The following is a 19,449-nucleotide window of genomic DNA, read 5'->3' on the forward strand; positions in this document are numbered from 1 at the left end:
GTCTCCCACTTCTCGTTCCCTCCACCTCTGACACATATATCCTCTTTGTCAATCTTTCCTCACTCATAATCTCCATGTGACCAAACTATTTCAAAACACCCTCTTCTGCTCTCTTAACCACACTCTTTTTATTACCTTATATCTCTCTCACCCTTTCATTAATTACTGCGATCAAACCACCTCACTCCACATATTGTCCTCAAACATCTCATTTCAAGCACATCCACCCTCCTCTGCACAACTCTCTATAGCCCACGCCTTGCAACCATGTAACATTGTTGGAACCACTATTCCTTCTAACATACCCATCTTTACTTTCCAAGGTAACATTCTCGACTTCCACACATTTTTCAACACTCCCAGAACTTTCGCCTCCTCCCCTACCCTATGATTCACTTCCGCTTCCATGGTTTCATCTGCTGCCCAATCCAATCCCAGATATCTAAAACACTTTCTCTTCCTTCAGTTTTTCTCCATTCAAACTTACCTCCCAATTGACTTGTCCCTCAACCCTACTGTACCAAATAATAACCTTGCTCTTATTCACATTTACTCTCAGCTTTCTTCTTTCACAGGCTTTACCAATCTCAGTCACCAGCTTCTGTAGACTCCAAAAGCAGGATTTTTTAAGTGAAAATCTGTTTGTTTGCCACAATGAATTGTGAGACCTTTTGCATTTCAGATGAGATTCACAGTAGATTAAAAGTCACACTCTCCAGAAGTACTCTAAAACAACTGTAATGCTTTCATTTGATATTCCATAATTTGTGGATGTAGGCTTGCAATAAGCCAGATTGGTAAGGCTTTACTGAGTGTAATGTTGTTAAGGCTTGATAACTGTTGTGTCAATCATCAGTCTAATGAATGCTTCTCACCTTGTAAGGAGCCACCTTTCACAAGTATGAAATTGAGTAAATGGTATGTTTTTGCACTTTTTTACTTCACCAGTATGCCTCAAAAACTGTTTGAAAAAGATAATTTTCCAAAGAAAAATTCTTGTGTATTTGATTCTTCCATCTGAAATTTGGCATTTTAAACACAAAGACTTCTGAGAGTTTTTCCTGTTATCCTTTTTCATGCCTGAAGGCCATCACTTCTTTCTTTGGAGTGGGGATTATTGTGATTGATCATCTTAATTGGTTAAGGACTCAAATTTGTCAACAGATTATTTTGCTATTTATGAAAATTTCTTAGACTCGCAACATAACTGAATTCAGGAAGGTGTTTTCATGTACTAGTCATTCAAAACACTGATTTCACCACATATATTTTTCTTTGCTGTGGTTTGAAACTAGCTGTTTTTATAATTTCTTGTTGGGGGAAGACCGAGTTTTTTACATTATCATACCCATCCTGACACACCAACAAAAATTAGAATTTTAATGAAAACCTTTAATAAGGCATACTTTTAGTATTAAAACTTTATTAAATTATTAGTGTTAATGGTAAAGATGTAGCAACTTCCATGTGAACCTCTGCAAGTATGAAAGGTCCCATTTCTGGTGATCTGTGTTTCTTTCTGACTAGCGGCAGTCAGTTTTGTGGCCATTTCCTTTTCCAGAAATTTCTTAAATTTATTTGCAATTACAGATTGATATGGATACCTTGGTTGTATAATGTGCGATTAGTTAAGATTGATCTCTTCATGATTACAGGCTTCTTTAAAGGCTGACAGAATATTCTCATTCTATTTTTTTTTTTACGAAGGTTTGGTCTTTTTTTTAATTTGATTGTTAATCACCCATTGCTCATGAATTTAATTTTTCTTGTCATTGTAAAAGAATGGTTGTATTGGGAGGGGTAGTGAGCCAGCGCTTTGGTGGTTAAGTTGCATGTCTCTGACCCAAGTAGCTGTCCTTTCTTTCTGCTTCACCCACATGTGGACTATTGGCATTCTCTCCAAAAGCATACAATCTCTCCTTGTCGTACATAACTCTCAATTCACATTGCTCATCATTCATTTCTAGATTTTCCTGTGGTGAGCACTGTGCCCTTGTAGGTAGGAGCATTTTCATATGAACATTAGGTAGTTGTTGGTAGAAATATTAGACAGAAGCATTATGTAGTAGTAGTCAGTAGAAACATTCGGTAGGAGCCTGTGCAAACACTGCACTAGACTTGCCCTCAGCCAGTGGCCTGGCCTGTTAAGGGTGAGGCGTAAGGCTGAGAAGCGGCCCTGGAGTTCACTGGTTACGGAGATTCTATAGTCGTTGCCACCCCCTTGAGGGAATTCCAGTTGGGAACAGGCATCAGAGCTATAGATAGATAGATAATGTGCAGCTCAAGTTATGGTGATTCTAGCTCAGCAAGTGAAGTTCACCTAATTTCTTTTAGTTTAGAATTTACAAGACATAATAACTTTTTCGTATACATCATACAAAATTGGCTTTTTCTTATTTTAGTTTTCAACACATGTTCATCTACAGTTTGCTTTTGGGAATTTTGCTCTATTAAAGGGGATGAAGTTGACAGGTAATTTTATTATTTAATCATGTCACCCATTATAACTTTAGATTTTGATCACACAAGGGGTCACATGTTTGTGCTACTATGAAGAAAACAAGATGCACATTTAGGAGTGATGGATTGTTTTTTTGTTTTTTTTTGTAACAATGCTTGCATTAAAGTATTACATAGAAATCATCCCACCCTTCTGCTTTTCCATGGCACATGGTATGGTGTTCTGGCACATAAATAGTTGACCATTGATTGCCCTCTAGTCCATTTCTAACTTGGCATCCAGTTGGTAGCCTTGTGTTAGTTAGACCCTTTTAACTAGAAATTCTTGATCATGATTCATTTTTGAGTGGAATTACTTAGAGACTTTTTTTTTTTTCCCTTCATAAATCTGCTGCTCAGGCTCAGCAGAAACAAAGGGCATTCAGTTATAATAACCTTAATGTAAAGCAAAAAAAAAGGAAAGACCCTCTCCTTCCTTATATAAGCTATTTATATGAGTACTTACGATAACAAATTGTAAAATATAGTCATACAGTCAGTTGAGTATTACTTTCATCAGAATTTTATTGGTTTGTTTTTTTTAGTCATTACAGAAACATTTGGTATTGCAGTGGAATTTATTAAAAAAGGGGGTGACTGTATTGTTGACTGGTTGGTAAGGTTATTTAATGTATGTATGACTCACGGTGAGGTGCCTGAGGATTGGCGGAATGCGTGCATAGTGCCATTGTACAAAGGCAAAGGGGATAAGAGTGAGTGCTCAAATTACAGAGGTATAAGTTTGTTGAGTATTCCTGGTAAATTATATGGGAGGGTATTGATTGAGAGGGTGAAGGCATGTACAGAGCATCAGATTAGGGAAGAGCAGTGTGGTTTCAGAAGTGGTAGAGGATGTGTGGATCAGGTGTTTGCTTTGAAGAATGTATGTGAGAAATACTTAGAAAAGCAAATGGATTTGTATGTAGCATTTATGGATCTGGAGAAGGCATATGATAGAGTTGATAGAGATGCTCTGTGGAAGGTATTAAGAATATATGGTGTGGGAGGCACGTTGTTAGAAGCAGTGAAAAGTTTTTATCGAGGATGTAAGGCATGTGTACGCATAGGAAGAGAGGAAAGTGATTGGTTCTCAGTGAATGTAGGTTTGCGGCAGGGGTGTGTGATGTCTCCATGGTTCTTTAATTTGTTTATGGATGGGGATGTTAGGGAGGTAAATGCAAGAGTTTTGGAAAGAGGGGCAAGTATGAAGTCTGTTGGGGATAAGAGAGCTTGGGAAGTGAGTCAGTTGTTGTTCGCTGATGATACAGCACTGTGAGAAACTGCAGAAGCTGGTGACTGAGTTTGGTAAAGTGTGTGAAAGAAGAAAGTTAAGAGTAAATGTGAATAAGAGCAAGGTTATTAGGTACAGTAGGGTTGAGGGTCAAGTCAATTGGGAGGTGAGTTTGAATGGAGAAAAACTTGAGGAAGTGAAGTGTTTTAGATATCTGGGAGTGGATCTGGCAGCGGATGGAACCATGGAAGCGGAAGTGGATCATAGGGTGGGGGAGGGGGCGAAAATTCTGGGAGCCTTGAAGAATGTGTGGAAGTCGAGAACATTATCTCGGAAAGCAAAAATGGGTATGTTTGAAGGAATAGTGGTTCCAACAATGTTGTATGGTTGTGAGGCGTGGGCTATGGATAGAGTTGTGCGCAGGAGGATGGATGTGCTGGAAATGAGATGTTTGAGGACAATGTGTGGTGTGAGGTGGTTTGATCGAGTAAGTAACGTAAGGGTAAGAGAGATGTGTGGAAATAAAAAGAGCGTGGTTGAGAGAGCAGAAGAGGGTGTTTTGAAATGGTTTGGGCACATGGAGAGAATGAGTGAGGAAAGATTGACCAAGAGGATATATGTGTCGGAGGTGGAGGGAACGAGGAGAAGAGGGAGACCAAATTGGAGGTGGAAAGATGGAGTGAAAAAGATTTTGTGTGATTGGGGCCTGAACATGCAGGAGGGTGAAAGAAGGGCAAGGAATAGAGTGAATTGGAGCGATGTGGTATACCGGGGTTGACGTGCTGTCAGTGGATTGAATCGCGGCATGTGAAGCGTCTGGGGTAAACCATGGAAAGCTGTGTAGGTATGTATATTTGCGTGTGTGGACGTATGTATATACATGTGTATGAGGGTGGGTTGGTCCATTTCTTTCGTCTGTTTCCTTGCGCTACCTCGCAAATGCGGGAGACAGCGACAAAGCAAAAAAAAAAAAAACATTTTAATTGTGTTGTTCAGTATTTACTTTTCATTTTTGGCTCTTCAGTTTAGCTAATAAAGTGTATACTTCTCTTTCATTATATTTACCCTAATTTTCCAGCTTTACTTGTACCTATGTTTATTATATTTATTTCTAAGATACACTGTGTTTAATTTCAGGTATTGCATCAACTTACCCAGAACCTAAAGATAAGGGTAAGTTTATTGCTGACCAGCAATATACTTATGACTACGATAACCAGTCTGCACTTCCCAAGACCTGGGAGTGGCCAGACCTTTCCACCTTCAACCCAAAGCTGTAAGACTGCAGGAGTAAAAAGGCTTTAATAGCAAGCTTGAGAATACATAGCTGTGAACACTTGGTATATGTGAACTCTAACAGCCAGAGAGACTCAAACTCAACATGAAGTTTTCATGTCTGTCATCATACCTCCTCCCCTGCAGTTCACTATCGGTTTGTCAAATGATAATACTTACCTTTTTTGGAGGTGCAAATTTGAATAATAATAGTCTCATTGTATGTAATACAACATTTCAGTAAAATTAGGTAATACTGAAGTGACTAATCATTGATAACTTTACTAAGTAGGTACTGAAATGGGTAATGGAAAACTTATTGTTAGACTATCCTTTGTACTTTGTTAATGTTGTTTCTTGTTTCATTGATTAATCAGCATTTTACTGTTTTTATATTAAGAAACATTTGATAAAAGAATCATTGAATTTAATTGATCAGGCAAATTCTTACTTTTAAACTAACTTGATTTAATATTCAATCAGTTTGATATGTCAAATCAGGGTTTGAAGGTGGCTGTTATTATTCCACCACCTTGATAAAGAGGAAAATATTTGACCCCAATCCTGATGAAATGAAAGAATATATATAGAATATACTAGTGAAAAGCCTGTGGTATTTTGATATAATGTTCATATTTTCCTATTAGTAATCATCTCCAATGATGTCAGTTGGCCAGAACAAACATTATCTCATCTGTCATTTTTGGTTTAGTATCAAAGCATTTTCTTTGTACTTGTGTACAAACATATATCAAGTCATTACCCCATTGTTGTCTCATATAAGTTACTCCAGTATTTTGTTCATCAAAATCTAGAAGACTGAAATGTTAGATGTGAGGTTATTCCTACAGTATTTTGGGTTAAGGTCAGTATATATATATATATATATATATATATATATATATATATATATATATTTATATTTATATTTATATATATACGAATAAAGTGTATATGGACGCGCACCTTCATAGAACATACAAAGCTCCAACAGCCAGGATCGAACCTGGGACCCCTTGTGCAAGAGGCAGGCATGCTAACCGCTAGGCTAAGGGACTGTATAATAGGAAACAACTATTCGAAATACTAAGTACTCGAATACCCTTCATCTCACAGTGGTGAGCAACGGGGTCTATCGGTTGTTTCCGAACAGAACACATAGCCAGCTGATAGCGTTTTACCGAACCTGACTGTACAACGCGGAGTTATAGGAATACGAATAAAGTATATGGACGCGCACCTTCATAGAACATACAAAGCTCCAACAGCCAGGATCGAACCTGGGACCCCTTGTGCAAGAGGCAGGCATGCTAACCGCTAGGCTAAGGGACTGTATAATAGGAAACAACTATTCGAAATACTAAGTACTCGCATACCCTTCGTCTCACAATGGTGAGCAACGGGGTCTATCGTTTGTTTCCGAACAGAACACATAGCCAGCTGATAGCGTTTTACCGAACCTGACTGTACAACGCGGAGTTATATGAATACGAATAAAGTGTATATGGACGCGCACCTTCATAGAACATACAAAGCTCCAACAGCCAGGATCGAACCTGGGACCCCTTGTGCAAGAGGCAGGCATGCTAACTGCAAGGCTAAGGGACTGTATAATAGGAAACACCTATTCGAAATACAGTCCCTTAGCCCAGTGGTTAGCATGCCTGCCTCTTGCACAAGGGGTCCCAGGTTCGATCCTGGCTGTTGGAGCTTTGTATGTTCTATGAAGGTGCGCGTCCATATACACTTTATTCGTATTCATATAACTCCGCATTGTACAGTCAGGTTCGGTAAAACGCTATCAGCTGGCTATGTGTTCTGTTCGGAAACAAACGATAGACCCCGTTGCTCACCATTGTGAGACGAAGGGTATTCGAGTACTTAGTATTTCGAATAGTTGTTTCCTATTATACAGTCCCTTAGCCTAGCGGTTAGCATGCCTGCCTCTTGCACAAGGGGTCCCAGGTTCGATCCTGGCTGTTGGAGCTTTGTATGTTCTATGAAGGTGCGCGTCCATATACACTTTATTCGTATTCCTATGACTCCGCGTTGTACAGTCAGGTTCGGTAAAACGCTATCAGCTGGCTATGTGTTCTGTTCGGAAACAACTGATAGACCCCGTTGCTCACCATTGTGAGACGAAGGGTATTCAAGTACTTAGTATTTCGAATAGTTGTTTCCTATTATACAGTCCCTTAGCCTAGCGGTTAGCATGCCTGCCTCTTGAACAAGGGGTCCCAGGTTCGATCCTGGCTGTTGGAGCTTTGTATGATATATATATATATATATATATATATATATATATATATATATATATATATATATTTTAACCTTTCTTACTCAAATTACTAAGTCCCAATCTTAAGGCCTGTGCCTTCTTGAGGAAATATATTATCTTTTGCTCTTTTTAAGATAGTGATATACTCTTTCTGTTTGGTTTTATTGGCACAGGAATTTGTATAATTTTTTTGTTTTGATTAGAAAGAAATTACCCTTAGGACACAGTAAATGGTTTCTTTTTTAAAGATTGCCTGACAAGGTATTAATGGAAGTACTTCATTTATATCATAGGAAATATATCATACCAATGAATGTTATGTTGCTTTATGCAACATTCACAGCCTGAGAATTTCAGGTTTAGTTTTGTATGTTGTGCAGAGTTACCATGTTTCATATTGTTATAACTACAGAACTGGATGTTTTATAACTGCTATATACTTTAGGGTTGGACATTTAAGATCTGTACTGATTAATCTGTTTTGGTCAGAAATAATACCCACACTCGCTAGACAAACACATCAGACATTTTCATCTATGCTCTGGACTTCACTCTTTATGTTACTACAAACACCAATTCAACACATCCCAAGATCTTTTATGCCATTGCTACAATGCACACAGTGAAGACACCAAATAAATACTGCCGAGTTTCCCTGCATTATCCCTACATAGACATACTCAAATTTACTACACTTTATGAATTGTGGTTGCACTCAATAAATGTGGCCAGCTTTGTGAAAGCTCTGGAAGCCCGATAAAGACAGAAGGGCCTACTATGGCAGGAAGAAAGTAAGGCATCCCTTTGTCTGCATAGTGGGAAATGGAATGGGCAATAATTGAAGAATTACTGCCATGGTTTTACAAGTCTAAGCATTACAGCTTCCGGTTGTAGTGTATAAGAGTTTGAGGAAATTATTTACATGGTATCATTGGCAAAGAAAATACAGTGCAAACTTTGCACTTTAATATTTTTTTGCCTAATTTTTTGGATTCATTTAAGTAAATACAAGCTTGGTAGATAAGAGTAAGGCTTAAGTCTAATTTTTGTCTTGTTTACTTATTCTTTTAATGTATATTTCCTCATCTGAAAACATATTAAGCATTAATAAATTTCAACAACCCTGCAAAATCGGATACGAAACGTGAAACGAGACCATGATTGCTCTCTGTATGATTTTACCCTCCCGATTTCAAAATAGTTATTAAAGTATGTCTGTATGGACAGCCACCAACCAGGGACTGTGAGTATATCTATAATTTTTATTTTCCTAATGCAGAGATAATTTGTCATATTTTTCCAGAATGTTTGTAGGGTGTAAATGGTATGATGTGCTTGCCAAATTTTTTATAAAAAAGGCCTGTGAACCATGTAGAGTGAAAAGAATAATTTCAAGGACTTGACTACCTATCACATGGAATTAAACTACCTATCATTTAAGTTTGAGTAGTGACCTCCAAAAAACACGCAGAGGATGTGGATAGTGCCTCTATATTTTCTTCTACGATATTTTACTAAGATATGTTAGAGACATTATACTGTATTGTGTAAGATAAACCATTTGTTAATGATAATTGATGAGATGTATTTTATTTGTTTAATGAGTCTTACAAACTGTCTGTAGTTGTGCAGGTAGAATAAAGTATGATTACCTTTTGAAATTGTACATAACCTTCTTGAATTAAAAACAAACTCCAAAGTCAAAAATGTGTCATGAATTGGGTTTTATAGATTTCAAAATTTTATCCCTGGCGATAGGGGAGAAAGAATACTTTCCACGTATTCCCTGCGTGTCGTAGAAGGCGACTAAAAGGGGAGGGAGCGGGGGGCTGGAAATCCTCCCCTCGCGTTTTTTTTAATTTTCCAAAAGAAGGAACAGAGAAGAGGGCCATGTGAGGATATTCCCTCAAAGGCCCAGTCCTCTGTTCTTAACGCTACCTCGCTAATGCGGGAAATGGCGAATAAATTTAAAGAAAAAGATTTCAAAAGTTCTTGCACCTGCTGGGGAGTCCCTTTAGTACAGAATTTTAAAATTATACTCACATTATGAGACCAGATAAGTCAATCTGGCCTGTACTAGGGGCCAAACCCTGCCTTTATCCAAAGATAGGAGTTTTAAAAACAGGCGCATGAAACTATTCATCTTGCCATCTTCAAGCATTAAGTTACGGACATCTGTAGAAAAATCAAAAACTTGGTGAACATATACAAGTACAGCAAACCATCTTTAGTGAGCAATTCTTTAGTTTATGATTCATAAGTTTGCAAGGTATTGATTATTTCATGGGTTAAAAAAGACATTTTCCACTTCTCACTTTGGGCTTGTTGGTTTTACACACCTGCTTTCTCTCAATATATTACTGTGTCTACACTCAGCTAGGGTAGCTACTGTTCACATTTGCTCATTGAAATGTGATCACAGGACTCATCACACTATCCTCTCTCATGGTGAAAGGCATACAAGTGAAAAAATCTGTCGCTTCTGTAGAGAAACTATCACACAGTACCCTAAAAACAAATGGGGAAATTCAGTTACATAGTTCCATGCAAGTCAGAAGTTAAGGTTTTTACATGGTTTATCACCATGAAATCTGTATGTTGTGTAAAGAAGAATAAGATAAAGTTGTGCAAGTCATGTGCAGAAAGTCTCTCTAAGCATAAAACCCTCAAAATACTAAAATGTGAAAAGTTGATAAGGCATTGTACACAAGAGTGTAGGATATTCCTGAGCAAGAAGGTGAAGGAATTAAGCAAAAAACATGGCAGAATGGGAGGTGAACCCCTTCACGTAAGTTCTGCTGCAAGTAAAGTATGGTTTGATCATTGAAGTTTACAGGTAAGTCAATTTAGCATAGACATTAACACTGCCAAAAATTTCTAAAAGGAGTTACCATGGATCATAGCTGAAATTGGACATCCACCAAATATATCTGCTTGACCACTCCATCACTAGGGTTGAGAACTTGAAGCTGTGTTTTGAGACCTCTAAGACCAATCTCACTTTCCTGCTGTGATCCAATGCAGCAGGTGGCATTAAGGAGTTAGCTCACCTAGCTAACCATCAGTGTGCAGGTGCTGAAGAAAATGAACCAATGCATCAAGCAGGACTTGCAGAGAGTAGGTGACAATTATGAAAGTCTTGAAAGAAACATTCGAGTTTTCCTCAGCTGATTCATTTGAGGCTGTAAAGATATGTTGATAAGAATGAGGGGCAGGACAAGAAAAGTAGCACCTGTTTTCTGGCAAGAGGTTCATCATCCTCTGCCTAACCAATCTCCTCCATCCACCATCTAAAGATGAATCAGAAAGCCAAATTATTTTTAGCCTAAATACCATCACCTACAAGCCTCTAGAGCATGGTGAGTACTACAAACATCTGAGCCTTGACAGTTACTACTGAAAGTATGCAGCCAGATGACATTTTAGTAAGCATATTTTTTTGGTTAGGTGGCATGGTATACCTGGGGCCCTAATCAAGGCCCTCCCATTAACACTATTTATTTCATTTATTTTACTTTGTCGCTGTCTCCCGCATTAGCGAGGTAACGCAAGGAAACAGACGAAAGCATGGCCCAACCCACCCACATGCACATGTATATACATACACGTCCACACACGCAAATATACATACCTATACATCTCAACATATACATATATATACACATACAGACATACATATATACACATGTACATAATTCATACTGTCTGCCTTTATTCATTCCCATCGCCACCCCGCCACACATGAAATAACAACCCCCTCCTCCCGCATGTGCACGAGGTAGCGCTAGGAAAAGACAACAAAGGCCACATTGGTTCACACTCAGTCTTTAGCTGTCATGTATAATGCACCGAAACCACAGCTCCCTTTCCACATCCAGGCCTCACAGGACTTTCCATGGTTTACCCCAGACGCTTCACACGCCCTGGTTCAATCCATTGACAGCACGTCGACCCCGGTATACCACATCGTTCCAATTCACTCTATTCCTTGCACGCCTATCACCCTCCTGCATGTTCACACCCCAAACACTCAAAATCTTTTTCACTCCATCTTTCCACCTCCAATTTGGTCTCCCACTTCTCCTCGTTCCCTCCACCTCTGACACATATATCCTCTTGGTCAATCTTCCCTCACTCATTTCTCTCCATGTGACCAAACCATTTCAAAACACCCTCTTCTACTCTCTCAACCACACTCTTTTTATTACCACACATCTCTCTTACCCTATTATTACTTACTCGATCAAACCACCTCATACCACATATTGTCCTCAAACATCTCATTTCCAGCATATCCACCCTCCTCCACACAACTCTATCTATAGCCCACGCCGCACAACCATATAACATTGTTGGAACCACTATTCCTTCAAACATACCCATTTTTGCTTTCCGAGATAATGTTCTCGACTTCCACACATTCTTCAAAGCTCCCAGAACTTTCGCCCCCTCCCCACCCTATGATTCACTTCCACTTCCATGGGTCCATCTGCTGCCAAATCCACTTCTAGATGTCTAAAACACTTCACTTCCTCCAGTTTTTCTCCATTCAAACTTGCCTCCCCATTGACTTCGTCCCTCAACCCTACTGTACCTAATAACCTTGCTCTTATTCACATTTACTCTCAGCTTTCTTTTTTCACACACTTTATCAAATTCAGTCACCAGCTTCTGAGGTTTCTCACTCGAATCAGCCACCAGTGCTGTATCAGTGAACAACAACTAACTCACTTCCCAAGCTCTCTCATCCACAACAGACTGCATACTTGCCCCTTTCCAAAACTCTTGCATTCACCTCCCTAACAACCCCATCCATAAACAAAATTAAACAACCATGGAGACATCACACACCCCGGCCGCAAACCTACATTCACTGAAAACCAATCACTTTCCTCTCGTCCTACATGTACACATGCCTTACATCCTCGATAAAAACTTTTCACTGTTTCTAACAACTTGCCTCCCACACCATATATTCTTAAAACCTTCCACAGAGCATCTCTATCAACTCTCATATACCTTCTCCAGATCCATAAATGCTATATACAAATCCATTTGCTTTTCTAAGTATTTCTCACATACATTCTTCAAAGCAAACACCTGATCCACTTATCCTCTACCACTTCTGAAACCACACTGCTCTTCCCCAATCTGATGCTCTGTACATGCCTTCACCCTCTCAATCAATACCCTCCCATATAATTTCCCAGGAATACTCAACAAACTTGCTTTGCTTTGTTTTGCTTTGTCACTGTCTCCCGCGTTGGCGAGGTAGTGCAAGGAAACAGACAAAAAAAATGGCCCAACCCACCCACATACACATGTATAAACATACACGATCATGCACACACAAATATACATACCTATACATCTCAATGTATACATATATATACACACACAGACATATACATATGTACATATGTACATAATTCATACCGTCTGCCTTTATACATTCCCATTGCCACCTCGCCACACATGGAATAACCAACCCCCTCCCCCCTCATGTGTGCGAGGTATCGCTAGGAAAGACAACACAGGCCCCATTCGTTCACACTCAGTCTTTAGCTGTCATGTAATAATGCACCGAAACCACAGCTCCCTTTCCACATCCAGGCCCCGCAGAACTTACCATGGTTTACCCGAGACGCTTCACATGCCCTGGTTCAATCCACTGACAGCACAACGACCCCGGTATACCACATCGTTCCAATTCACTCTATTCCTTGCACGCCTTTCACCCTCCTGCATGTTCAGGCCCTGATCACTCAAAATCTTTTTCACTCCATCTTTCCACCTCCAATTTGGTCTCCCACTTCTAGTTCCCTCCACCTCTGACACATATATCCTCTTTGCCAATCTCTCCTCACTCATTCTCTCCATGTGACCAAACCATTTCAAAACACCCTCTTCTGCTCTCTCAACCACACTCTTTTCATTATCACACATCTCTCTCACCTATTATTACTTACTCGATCCACATATTGACCTCAAACATCTCATTTCCAGCACATCCACCCTCCTCCGCACAACTCTATCCATAGCCCACTCTTCGCAACCATATAACAAACTTATACCTCTGTAATTTGAGCACTCACTTTTATCCCCTTTGCCTCTGTACAATGGCACTATGCAAGCATTCCGCCAATCCTCAGGCACCTCACCATGAGTCATACATACATTAAACAACCTTACCAACCAGTCAACAATACAGTCACCCCTTTTTTTAATAAATTCCACTGCAATACCATCCAAACCCGCTGCCGTAAGGCTTTCATCTTCCGCAAAGCTTTTACTACCTCTTCTCTGTTTACCAAATCATTCTCCCTAACCCTCTCACCTTGCACACCACCTCGACCAAAACACCCTATATCTGCCACTCTATCATCAAACACATTCAACAAACCTTCAAAATACTCACTCCATCTCCTTCTCACATCACCACTACTTGTTATCACCTATCCATTAGCCCCCTTCACTGAAGTTCCCATTTGTTCCCTTGTCTTACACACTTTACTTACCTCCTTCCAAAACATCTTTTTATTCTCCCTAAAATTTAATGATATTCTCTCACCCCAACTCTCATTTGTCCTCTTTTTCACCTCTTGCACCTTTCTCTTGACCTCCTGCCTCTTTCTTTTATACATCTCCCACTCATTTGCATTATTTCCCTGCAAAAATCATCCAAATGCCTCTCTCTTCTCTTTCACTAATAATCTTACTTCTTTATCCCACCACTCACTACCCTTTCTTATCTGCCCACCTCCCACGCTTCTCATGCCACAAGCATCTTTTGTGCAAGCCATCACTGCTTCCCTAAATACATCCCATTCCTCCCCCCTCCCCTCACATCCTTTGTTCTCACCTTTTTCTTTTCTGTACTCAGTCTCTCCTGGTACTTCCTCACACAAGTCTCCTTCCCATGCTCACTTATTCTCACCACTCTCTTCAACCCAACATTCTCTCTTCTTTTCTGAAAACCTCTACAAATCTTCACCTTCGCCTCCACAAAATAAGGCATCCCTCCATGTAAATGTGAATAAGAGCAAGGTTATTAGGTACACTAGGGTTGAGGGTCAAGTCAATTGGGAGGTGAGTTTGAATGGAGAAAAACTGGAGGAAGTGAAGTGTTTTAGATATCTGGGAGTGGATCTGGCAGCGGATGGAACCATGGAAGCGGAAGTGGATCATAGGGTGGGGAAGGGGGCGAAAATTCTGGGAGCCTTGAAGAATGTGTGGAAGTTGAGAACATTATCTCGGAAAGCAAAAATGGGTATGTTTGAAGGAATAGTGGTTCCAACAATGTTGTATGGTTGCGAGGCGTGGGCTATGGATAGAGTTGTGTGCAGGAGGATGGATGTGCTGGAAATGAGATGTTTGAGGACAATGTGTGGTGTGAGGTGGTTTGATCGAGTAAGTAACGTAAGGGTAAGAGAGATGTGTGGAAGTAAAAAGAGCGTGGTTGAGAGAGCAGAAGAGGGTGTTTTGAAATGGTTCGGGCACATGGAAAGAATGAGTGAGGAAAGATTGACCAAGAGAATATATGTGTCGGAGGTGGAGGGAACGAGGATTGAATCAAGGCATGTGAAGCGTCTGGGGTAAACCATAGAAAGTTGTGTAGGTATGTATATTTGCGTGTGTGGACGTATGTATATACATGTGTATGGGGGTGGGTTGGGCCATTTCTTTCGTCTGTTTCCTTGCGCTACCTCGCAAACGCGGGAGACAGCGGCAAAAAAAAAAAAAAAAAAAAAAAAAAAAAAAAAGAAAGACTCATGATGAGGTGCCTGAGGATTGGCGGAATGCTTGCATAGTGCCATTGTACAAAGGCAAAGAGGATAAAAGTGAGTGCTCAAATTACAGAGGTATAAGTTTGTTGAGTATTCCTGGGAAATTATATGGGAGGGTATTGATTGAGGGGGTGAAGGCATGTACAGAGCATCAGATTGGGGAAGAGCAGTGTGGTTTCAGAAGTGGTAGAGGATGTGTGAATCAGGTGTTTGCTTTGAAGAATGTATGTGAGAAATACTTAGAAAAGCAAATGGATTTGCATGTAGCATTTGGATCTGGAGAAGGCATATGACAGAGTTGATAGAGATGCTCTGTGGAAGGTATTAAGAATACATGGAGTAGGAGGAAAGTTGTTAGAAACAGTGAAAAGTTTTTATCGAGGATATAAGGCATGTGTACAAGTAGGAAGAGAGGAAAGTGATTGGTTCTCAGTGAATGTTGGTTTGTGGCAGGGGGTGCGTGATGTCTCCATGGTTGTTTAATTTGTTCATGGATGGGGTTATTAGGGAGGTGAATGCAAGAGTTTTGGAAAGAGGGGCAAGTATGCAGTCTGTTGTGGATGAGAGAGCTTGGGAAGTGAGTCGTTGTTGTTCGCTGATGATACAGCGCTGGTGGCTGATTCGCGTGAGAAACTGTAGAAGCTGGTGAGTGAGTTTGGTAAAGTGTGTGAAAAAAGAAAGTAAATGTGAAAAAGAGCAAAGTTATTAGGTACAGAAGGGTTGAGGGTCAAGCCAATTGGGAGGTAAGCTTGAATGGAGAAAAACTGGAGGAAGTGAAGTGTTTTAGATATCTGGGAGTAGATTTGGCAAAGGATAGAACCATGGAAGCAGAAGTGAATCATAGGGTGGGGGAGGGGGCAAAAGTTCTGGGTGCATTGAAGAATGTGTGGAAGTCAAGAACATTATCTCGGAAAGTAAAAACCGGTATGTTTGGAGGAATAGGGGTTCCAACAATGTTACATGGTTGCGAGGCATGGGCTATAGATAGAGTTGTGCAGAGGAGGGTGGATGTGCTGGAAATGAGATGTTTGAGGAAAATATGTTGTGTGAGGTGGTTTGATCGAGTAAGTAATGAAAGGGTAAGAGAAATGTGTGGTAATAAAAAGAGTGTGGTTGAGACAGCAGAAGAGGGTGTTTTGAAATGGTTTGGTCACATGGAGAGAATGAGTGAGGAAAGATTGACAAAGTTGTTAGAAACAGTGAGGATATATGTCTCAGAAGTGGAGGGAATGAGGAGAAGTGGGAGACCAAACTGGAGGTGGAAAGATGGAGTGAAAAACATTCTGAGGGATCAGGGCCTGAACATGCAGGAGGGTGAAAGGTGTGCAAGGAATAGAGTGAATTGGAACGATGTGGTATACCAGGGTCGACATGCTGTCAATGGATTGAACCAGGACATGTGAAACGTCAGGGGTAAACCATGGAAAGTTTTGTGGGGCCTGGATGTGGAAAGGGAGCTGTGGTTTCGATGCATTATACATGACAGCTAGAGACTCAGTGTGAACGAATGTGGCCTTTGTTGTCTTTTCCTAGCGCTACCTCGTGCACATGCGGGGGGGTTGTCATTTCATGTGTGGTGGGGTGGCGATGGGAATAAGGGCAGACAGTATGAATTATGTACATATGTATATGTCTGTGTGTGTATATATATATGTATACCTTGACATGTATAGGTATGTATATGTGCGTGTGTGGACATGTATGTATATACATGTGTATGTGGGTGGGTTGAGCCATTCTTTCATCTGTTTCCTTGCGCAACCTCGCTAATGTAGGAGACAGCGACAAAGTATTATAAAAAATAATATAAATAAACATAACATACTTAATCGCTATTTCCCACATCAGCGAGGTAGTGCCAGGAAACAGACAAAGAATGGCCCATCCACTCATGTACACATATTCATTTATCTATTATACTTAAGCACCATCTCCCGCGTCAGCGAGGTAGCTAGCACAGTGAAACAGACGAAAGAATGGCCCAACCCACCCACATACACATGTACATACACAAACACCCACACATGCACATATACATACCAATATATTTCAATGTATAAATGCATATTCATACAGAGATATATACATACACATGTACATATTCATACTTGCTGCTTTCTTCTATTCCCGTCACCACCCCACCATACATGAAATAGCACACACACACCCCAAGGTATCACTAGGAAAAGACAAAAAAAAGGCCGCATATGTTCACACTCAGTCTCTAGCTGTCATGTGTAATGCACCGAAACCACAACTCCCTTTCCACATCCAGGCCCCACAAAACTTTCCATGGTTTACCCCATACACTTCACATACCCTGGTTCAATCCATTGACAGCACGTCCACCCTGGTATACCACGTTGTTCCAATGCACTATTTCTTGCATGCCTTTCACACTCCTGTATGTTCAGGCCCCGATTGCTCTAAATCTTTTTCACTCCACCTTCCAACTCTAATTTGGTCTTCCGCTTCTCCTTGTTCCCTCTACTTCTGACACATATATCCTTTTTGTTAATCTTTCCTCTCATTCTCTCCATGAGACCAAATCATTTCAACACAAACTCTTCTGCTCTCAACCACACTCTTTTTATTACCACACATTTCTCATACCTTTCATTACTTAATCAAACCACCTCACACCACATATTGTCTTCAAACATTTCATTTTAACACATCCACCCTCCTCCACACAACCCTATCTATAGCCTATGCTTCGCAACCATATAACATTTTTGGAACCATTATTCCTTCAAACAAACCCATTTTTGGTGTCCGAGATAACGCTCTCGCCTTCCACACACTCTTCAACGCTCCCAGAACCTTTGCCCCCTCCCCCACCATGCGACTCACTTCTGCTTCCATGGTTCCATCTGCTGCTAAATCCACTCCCAGATATCTAAAACACTTCACTTCCTCCAGTTTTCTCCATTCAAACTTACCTCCCAATTAACTTGTACCTCAACCCTGCTGAACCTAATAACCTTGCTCTTATTCACATTTACTCTCAGCTTTCTTCTTTCACACGCTTTACCAAACTCAGTCACCAACTTTTGCAGTTTCTCACCCAAACCAGCCACCAGCGCTGTATCATCAGCAAACAACAACTGATTCCCTTACCAAGCCCTCTCATTCACAACAGACTGCATACTTGCCCCTCTTTCCAAAACTCTTGCATGTACACATATATATACATAAATGCCCATACATGCACATATACATATCAACATACACATACACAGACTTATACATACATACACATGTACATGTTCATACTTGCTTGCCTTCATCCATTCCTGTCATTACCCCGCCACACGAAATAGCTTCGCGAGGCAGCACAAAGAAAACAGACATAAAAGGCCACATTCGTTCACACTCGATCTCTAGCTGTCATGTGATACCTGGGAGTAGATATGGCAGCAAATGGAATGATGGGATCTGAAGTGCGCCATAGGGAGGGTGAATGTACAAAGGTCTTGGAGACAATGAGAAATGTGGGGAAAGAAAGGTCACTGCCTTTGGGGCAAAGATGGGTATGTTTTATGATATAGTAGACCTGGTGGTGCTTTATGGATGTGAAGCATGGGCCTCAGACAAAATGTGGGAATTGATATGTTTGAGGATAGCATGCAGTGTGAGGAGTTGATCAAGTTAGAAATGATAGAGTGGGGGAGAGTTGTAGTAAGAGTAGTACGTATCAGAGCTGAAGAGTGTGCTGAAATGGTATGGATGTAAGGAGCGGAATACTATGAGGGTATTCATGTCAGTACTGGAAGTAACAAGGAAATAGGGTAACCAAGGAGGAAGTGGAAGGATAGAGTGAAAGATGCTTTGAAGGCTTAGGACCTTAACATGCACGAGGGTGCAAAGCATGCAAAAGATAGAGCAAATTGTAGCAATGTCATTTGCAGGGGACGACATGCTATCAATGGGCTGTACCAAGGCATATGAAGCAGTTGGGGAAAAACAGAAAGGTCTATTGGGCTTGATTGTGAATAGGAGGTTCTGGCTTTGCATTATATATGACAACTAGAGAGAGGAGGTAAGAGAATGAGGCCATTTCTTTGTTCCTGACACTGCCTCAATAACACAGGAAATGGTTAACATACAAATTAAGAAATCTCATTAAAGAGAGAAGACAGTTAAAAACCAGAATTACTGGTATGAAACCGAGAGGAAGGGGATGTAATTTCATTGTGAATAGAATTCTTTTCAGCATTAGAGTTGCTGAAGACCATAAAAACTGTCTGCCAGCTGTATCAAATCTATACATTTATTTCATAACCCATAATCAAGGAGCTCTTTTACAAGGCTGATGTAGCTCCAAGGCTGAACTACAATCACTAACAGGGAAATCATGGACATCTTCAGAGTGAGAA

At 40.4% G+C, this 19,449-nt stretch overlaps 2 protein-coding genes across 7 annotated transcripts in view; one reads left to right on the forward strand and one right to left on the reverse strand.

The window, feature by feature from the left end:
- LOC139765866 (NADP-dependent malic enzyme-like) overlaps positions 1-8,937 on the forward strand; it is a 109,831-nt gene extending 100,894 nt beyond the window's left edge. For 2 of the 3 annotated variants that reach the window (XM_071693728.1, XM_071693726.1), the window contains one exon: positions 4,868-8,937. In XM_071693728.1, coding sequence (XP_071549829.1) covers positions 4,868-5,010 — 143 coding nt within the window. In that variant the 3' untranslated portion in view covers positions 5,011-8,937. The remainder of the gene's footprint in view (positions 1-4,867) is intronic. The other variant, XM_071693727.1, reaches the window with a different exon arrangement.
- Oatp26F (Organic anion transporting polypeptide 26F) overlaps positions 5,875-19,449 on the reverse strand; it is a 166,742-nt gene continuing 153,167 nt past the window's right edge. Inside the window, exons 15-16 of one of the 4 annotated variants that reach the window (XR_011716746.1) lie at positions 10,175-10,465; positions 5,875-9,458 (exon numbers count right to left, since the gene is read on the reverse strand). The gene's annotated coding sequence lies outside the window, so the exon portion shown is untranslated. Of the gene's footprint in view, positions 10,466-19,449 lie in introns of all 4 variants that reach the window. The other 3 variants (XR_011716745.1, XR_011716744.1, XM_071693724.1) reach the window with 3 other exon arrangements.

This window comes from Panulirus ornatus, chromosome 56 (assembly GCF_036320965.1).
Source record: "Panulirus ornatus isolate Po-2019 chromosome 56, ASM3632096v1, whole genome shotgun sequence".
NCBI classification, from domain to species: Eukaryota; Metazoa; Arthropoda; class Malacostraca; order Decapoda; family Palinuridae; genus Panulirus; species Panulirus ornatus.